At 42.7% G+C, this 7,376-nt stretch overlaps 1 protein-coding gene across 1 annotated transcript in view; it reads left to right on the top strand.

Annotated features, from left to right (window-relative positions):
* Nucleotides 1-7,376, top strand: part of ZNF346 (zinc finger protein 346) — a 49,732-nt gene that overhangs the window by 30,315 nt on the left and 12,041 nt on the right. The window contains exon 5 of the mRNA XM_003781900.3: nucleotides 1,948-2,133. Coding sequence (XP_003781948.1) covers nucleotides 1,948-2,133 — 186 coding nt within the window. The remainder of the gene's footprint in view (nucleotides 1-1,947; nucleotides 2,134-7,376) is intronic.

Here is a 7,376-nt window from a genome sequence, read left to right as displayed (position 1 = left end):
ACATCACAGCTCACAGCAACCTCCAACTCCTGGGCTCAAGCGAGTCTCCTGCCTCTGCCTCCCAAGTAGCTGGGACCACAGGCGCCCACCACATCTGGCTATTTTTTGGTTGCAGCCATCATTGTTTGGTGGGCCCGGGCTGGATTCGAACCCGCCACCTTAGGTATATGTGGCTGGCACCTTAGCCACTTGAGCCACAGGCTCCAAGCCTCTTCAGTATCTTTTAAAGAATGACTTCTATGACTTGGCATCTGTAGCTCAGGGTGCCGTTCACATACACCGGGGCTAGCAGGTTCAAACTCAGCCCAGGCCTGCTAAACAATGACAACTACAACAAAAAAATAGCTGGGCGTTGTGGCAGGTGCCTGTAGTCCCAACTACTTGGGAAGCTGAGGCAAGAGAATCTCTGAAGCCCAAGAGTTTGAGGTTTCTGTGAGCTGTGATGCTACAGCACTCCACCAAGGGTGACATAGTGAGACTGTGTCTAAAAAAAAAAAGAATTATTACGTCTTTTCTGGTATCAGAAATATACATTCATTGTGGAAAAATTGTAAAATAGTGAAAAGTACTCTTTATGTGTTTGGTCCTTTTTCCATACAATCACCTATGTGTGTTTTGTCTCTGCTGAGGATGTGAGAAACAGATTACTGTATAACCTGCCTTTTTGTTTCACTAATCACCACAACCACCACAATATTTTTCCATATAAAATATTCTACAGCGTGTATATTTCTTTTCAAATGCCTTGCCAAAACAAAATGTGTTGAAATTAAGATTCCCTGTGCTGGAAAACTACCATGGGTGCACTTGATTGATGAGCCAGCAAATTTCTTATGGCTTGCTAAAAATTCTCAAAACTGCCCCATCTACAATGATATAGGGATAAAAGAGCTTTTGAGCCTCCTCATCTATCTGAGAGTACTACTAAGCTCTACCCCTCCCCCACCACTAGTGGAGATCTGGCCCATATTAAAACTAGATTGACACCATTCCAGCTACATGGACTGATCAGTAAGTCATGGTATCCACTTTATGAGGCAGCATTGTCATGTAGAGTCAACATTAGGGCACAGGAGGCTCACATGAATGCCCATGCCAGCCTCTGATTAACTGAATTCATTCACTAGAGTCAAGGATGTTTTCTGTAGGTGAAAGCATAAGCTATAGCTTTCAGGTATTCTTGCCACACTCTGGCATCCTGGCATAGCAAAGAGAGCATGAGTTTTTGGATCACACAGACCTGGGTTAACTCAGTAGCTGGGCATTGTCATATAAGTTACTTCACTTATCTGAACCTCAGTTTTACTTCTCTTTTGGGGTAGTTCTGAGAACCAAGGGAGAAACTGTGTACAAAATGCATAACTAAATGTTCGTGTCATCCTCTTCTATCTCCAGAAGGCATCCCTCAACAATATTATGTGGGCATCCCTTTTCTAAATGACCATGTATGAGTTCCAGGACTTCAGGACTTTACTTTCTGCATCTGTGCATTGGTTCCCAGCTCTGTAACTGAGATACTTTGAGGATTGGAACAAAACTCCCAGACTTCTTCTCAGTTATGCATTTTCAGGGGATTCTGAGGAATGAAAGGACTGCAAGTTTGCATCTCTAGGCTCTTGTAATTTGGCAACTTGGTAGCAGAAGTTCAGAGTGTCTTCAGAATGTGAGAAAATTAGGATTCATGGGCCCAAAGTAGTGAAAGCTGTTGACAAGATACCTAGTCTTTGTGCTTCCCAGTTTCCCAATTAGAGAAGGTATTCCTGTGTAATTCACACAGGCAGTGCCACATCTGCAAGTGTGCTTAACAAGTGACACAGCCTTTCTTTCTTCTCGGCATACTTGAAAGCCTAGTGCCTTCTGGGTTTTTTCATTGTTTCTGTTTGAACTCTCTCACCGCAGCTCTGTGGAAATACCTTACAAATCCTTTCCTTGTGGCCTTCACCTTAGCCTTGCACCAGAATAGAGAGATGATAGACCCAGACAAGTTCTGCAGCCTCTGCCATGCGACTTTCAACGACCCTGTCATGGCTCAACAGCATTATGTGGGCAAGAAACACAGGAAACAGGAGACCAAGCTCAAACTCATGGCACGTTACGGGCGGCTGGCGGACCCTGCTGTCACTGACTTTTCAGGTGAGGGGCCCAGAGCTGGACCAGGTCTGGACTACTATAGCTCCCCAGCCCATTAAGGCTGTGCTTTTCCTCCTTAGGTCTTCTAAAGCAGGATTTACAAACTTAGATGCTTATAGAAGCCAGACAGGAAATTTTTTTTTTTTTTTTTGAGACAGGATCTCACTTTGTCACCCAGGCTGCAGTGCAAATTATATAGCTTGCTACAGCTTCCAACATCTGGGCTCAAGAGATCCTCCTTGAGTAGTTAGAACTATAGGCACGCACCACCAAACTCAGTGATTTTATTATTATCATTTGTAGATACAGAGTTCTTGCTATGTTTCCCAGGCTGGTCTTGAACTCCTGGCCCCAAGCAGTCCTGCCTTGGCCTCCCATAGTGCTGAGATTTATAGGCATGAGCCACTGTGCCCAGCCAAAAAGAATTTTTCAATGCATAAGAGCCAGGAAGCACTGAAAAGTGAAAGCCACTGCTAGCCAGCTCTAGACAGTTATTACCTTATCTTTTAGTTTTTCAAATGACTCTGGAAAACCAGATTTGTATTCTTCTAATTTTTTTTTGACAGAGTTTTACAATGTTGCCCTTGGTAGAGTGCCCTAGTGCATAGCTAACAGCAACCTCAAACTCTTGGGCTTAGGCAATTCTCTTGCCTCAGCCTCCCAAGTAGCTGGAACTACAGGTGCCCACCCCAACGCCAACTATTTTTTTGTTGTAATTGTCATTGTTGTTTGGCAGTCCCAGGCTGGGTTGGAACCCACCAGCTCTGGTGTATGTGGTTGGCGCCCTAACAGCTGAGCTACGAGCGTGAGCCCATTCCTCTGATTTTTAAATGTGCTACTAAATTAAAACATTTTTAAGGCATATGTGAATCAAACTTGTCTGCAAACCAGATTCAGGACTCTCAGTAGATTAGGTTAGAACCTCATGTTCTTTTTTTTTAGGCACAGGGTCTCCCTCTTGTTCAGCCTGGTTTTGAACTCTGGAGCTCAAGCAATATAATCCCTTTAACTTCCCAGAGTGATAGGATTACAGGTGTTAGCCACCATGCCCAGCCTAGAACCTCGTGTTCTGATAGTTCTTTATTACTTCACAAAGTTAGTTAATACTTCACAAAGGTAGACTCCCTAAAGAAGAAAAGGTTGCTTGATGTCAGCAGAATTTAAACCCCTACATTAAAGCTTTGCCTCCATTCTCTGGTTATGATTATATTAAGAAGGAGATACCAAAGTATACACACACACACACTTATGATAGTTCAACTTTGTAATTTTTTGACTTTATGAAAGTCAAAAAAGCAATAGGCATTCAGTAGAAACCATACTTTTCTTACATTGCTGGGCAACATCAGTGATTCTTACCTCCCAATCAGCCACACATTTTTGAATTATGATATTTTTTATTTCTGATGGGTCTATCTAGACGTAACCCCACTGTAAATCAAGGAGCATTTATGGGCCAGGCATGGTGGTTCATAACTATAATCCCTGCACTCTGGGAGGCTGAGGATGGAGAATCATTTGAGCTTGGACGTTCAAGACCAGTCTGAGCAAGAGCAAGACCCCATTTCTACTAAAAATAGAAAAATTGTCTCAGCACCTGTAGCTCAGTGACTAGGACATCAGCCATATACACCAAGGCTGGCAGATCGGAGCCCATTACTAAACAACAATGACAACTGCAACCAAAAAATAGTCGGGTATTGTGATGGGCACCTGTAGTCCCAGCTCCTTAAGAGAATCACTTAAGCCCAAGAATTTAAGGTTGCTGTGAACTGTGATGCCACAGCATTCTACGGAGGGTGGCAAAGTGAGACTCTGTCTCTATAAAAAAAAGAAAATAGAAAAATTAGCTGGGTGTTAGGATGATCACGTATTGTCCCAGGTACTCAGGAGGCTGAGGCAGGAGGCTCACTTCAGGCTGCTGTGAGCTAGGCTGACACTATGGCACTATAGCCTAGGGCAACTGAGTGAGACTCTGTCTCAAAAAAAAAAATTGTATGTATTTTAACAACACTTTGTGACATGCTAATGCATGTTTAGAATACCCTAGTCTCTTCTTATCTATGGGTAATATGTTCCAAAACCCCAATGGATATCTGAAACTACAGATAGTACCAAACCCAAAATATACTGGTTTTTTTTTTCTATATGATAACCAAGATGCCTATGCTGGACAGAAGGGGGATGGTTCACATCCTTGATAGGACAGAGTAGGACAGCGTGAGATTTCATAGCACCTCTCAGAATGGTACATAATTCAAAACTATGAATTGTTTACTTCTGGAATTCTTCATTTAATATTTTCAGATGACAGTTGACTATAGGTAACTGAAAACAAGGAGAGCAAAACTACAGATAAAGGGGACTGCTATAATTATTTCAAGTAGAATTTATTTCTACAGAACAGAAAGGCCTAACATCATTTCAGATGAAGTGAACTAATTTCTTTTACTTACTGGGTAAAAACTCAGTCTGTAAAATAAGAAATATATTAGCTTCTTTATGGTAAAGATACCTTTCTGTAAAGTAAACAGTTTTGTGGAATTAAGTTGAATAACATTTATGATTTTGTGCTTTATTTTTTTGAGACAGTGTCTCACTATGTCACAATAGAGTGCTGTAGCGTCACAGCTCACAGCAACCTCAAACTCAAACTCTTGGGCTTAAGTGATTCTCTTGCCTCATCCTCCCAAGTAGCTGGGACTAATGGCTTCTGCCACAATGCCTGGCTATCTTTTGGTTGTGGTTGTAATTGTTTGGCAGGCCCAGGATGGGATCGAACCTGCCAGCTCCAGTGTATGTGACTGGTGCGCTGCCCGCTGAGCCACAGGCACCTAGCCTATTTTGTTTTTTATTTTTTAAGACTTCATTCATGGGTGGTACCCATAGCTCAGTGGGTAGGGCACTGACCACATACACCCAGGCTGCCAGGTTCGAACCCAGCCTGGGCTAGCTAAACAACAATGACAACTGCACGGGCAGCACCTGTGGCTCCGTGAGTGGCGCGCTGGCCCTATATGCCAAGGGTAGCAAGTTTAAACCTGGCCCCAGCCAAACTGCAACAAAAAAATACCCAGGTGTTGTGGTGGGCACTTGTGGCCCCAGCCACTCAGGATGCTAAGGCAAGAGAATCATCTAAGCCCAAGAGCTGGAGGATGCTGTGAGCTATGACGCCATGTTACTCTACGGAGGGTGATGGAGTGAGAGTCTGTCTCTTAAAAAAAACAAAACAAAACAATGACAACTGCAACAAAAAAAAGTAGCCGGGCATTGTGGCAGGCACCTATAGTCCCAGCTACTTAGGAGGCTGAGACAAGAGAACCGCTTAAGCTGAGCTGTGATGCCATGGCACTCCACCAAGGGTGACATAGTGAGACTCTGTCTCAAAAAAAAAAAAGAATAAAAGACTTCATTCATATAGTTGTTTCTGAAAATTCAGGCATTAAGAGAATTTGAGATCAGGCGCAATGGCTCACACTGTAATCCTAGCACTCTGGGATGCCAAGGCAGGTGGATTGCTTGAACTCAGGAATTCTAGACCAGCCTCAGCAAGAGCAAGACCCTGTCTCTACTAAAAATAGAAAAACTGAGGCAAAAAGACTACTTGAGCCCAGGAGTTTGAAATTGCTGTGAGTTGAAATTGCTGTGATGCCATAGTACTCTACCCTACCCAGGGCAACAGTTTGAGACTCTGTCTCAAAAGAAAAATAGAAAGTCTTGCTAAGTAAAGAATATTAGATTTTTCCAGATATCCTGTTTTGGTTTCTGTAACTTACATTTGGCCTTGTTGGGTTCTTTTTATTTTTATGTATTTATTTTTTTTTGAGACAGAGTCTCTTGTTTGTCGCCCTCAGTAGAGTTCTGTGGCATCACAGCTCATAGCACCCTCAAACTCTTGGGCTTAAGCAATTCTCTTGCCTTAGCCTCCCAAGTAGCTGGGACTACAGGTGCCCACCACAATGCCTGGCTAGGTTTCTTTTTAATTTAAACCAGCAAAGTATCTCCCCTGCCCTCAGAAATAACTTGTTGATTAAAACTGGAAAAACAGGCTCAGCTCTGGTAGCTCAAATGGCTAAGGTGCCAGCCACATACACCAGAGCTGGTGGGTCAGAATCCAACGCGGGCCTGCCAAACAACAATGACAACTACAACCAAAAAATAGCCAGGCATTGTGGTAGGCACCTGTAGTCCCAGTTACTTGGGAGGCCGAGTCAAGAGAATCACTTAAGCCCAGGAGCTGGAGGTTGCTATGAGCTATGATGCCACAGCACTCTACCCAGGGCAGCGGCTTAAGGCTCTGTCTCAAAAAATAAATAAATAAATAAGTAAAATTGTTAAAACATCCGGTGACAGTTGTAAGTTATGTTAAGGACTTGGGCCTTTATCTAACAGCATTGGGAAACCATTGCCAGTTTAAGCATCGTGAGTAGATGGTTTGGAACAGGGTAAAAGAGTAGTGGAGAGAACCAGCTATGAGACCATAGTAGTAGGTCATGCTAAAGGAGATGGGAGCTTGGGCTCGGTACCCATAACTCAGTGGTTATGGCCCCGGCCACATACACTAGAGCTGACAGGTTCAAACTCACCCCAGGCCTGCTAAACAGCAATGACAACTACCAAAAAAATAAATAACTGGGGCACTGTGGTAGGCACCTGTAATCCCAGCTACTTGGGAAACTGAGGCAAGAGAATCACTTAAGCCCAAGAGTTTGAGGTTACTGTGAACTGTGATGCCACAGCATTCTACCAAAGGTGACATGATGAGACTCTATCTCAAAAAAAGGAAAAAAATTCTGATGTGAAGCCATCTGGTCTTGGGCTTTTCTTTTGGGGGAGATTTCTTATAGTTGATGCTATCTCAGAACTTGTTATAGGCTTGTTCAACATTTCCACTTCTTTCTGGCTAAGTCTAGGAGGGTAGCATATTTCCAAGTATTGATCTATTTCCTTCAGATTTCCAGGCTTCTGAGAATAGAGTTTTATGTAATATTCATTAAGGATTTGTTGAATTTCTGAGGAGTCTATTGTTATTTGGCCTTTATTGGTTCTGACTGATGAAATTAGGGATTTTACTCTTCTACTTCTGGTTAGGTTAGCCAAAGGTTTATCTATTTTATTGACCTTTTCAAAAAACCAACTTTTTGATCTGTTGTATGATTCCTTTGTTTTCAATTTCATTTAGTTCTGCTCTAATTTTAGTTATTTCTTTTCTTCTGCTGGATTCTTCCTTTTCCAGTTGCTTGAGA

Source organism: Otolemur garnettii, unplaced genomic scaffold (assembly GCF_000181295.1).
Source record: "Otolemur garnettii isolate 467f Iridium unplaced genomic scaffold, OtoGar3 scaffold00003, whole genome shotgun sequence".
In the NCBI taxonomy this organism is placed as follows: Eukaryota; Metazoa; Chordata; class Mammalia; order Primates; family Galagidae; genus Otolemur; species Otolemur garnettii.
The sequence above is the reverse complement of the archived record's forward strand: the minus strand, read 5'-3'. Positions and strand labels throughout refer to the sequence as shown.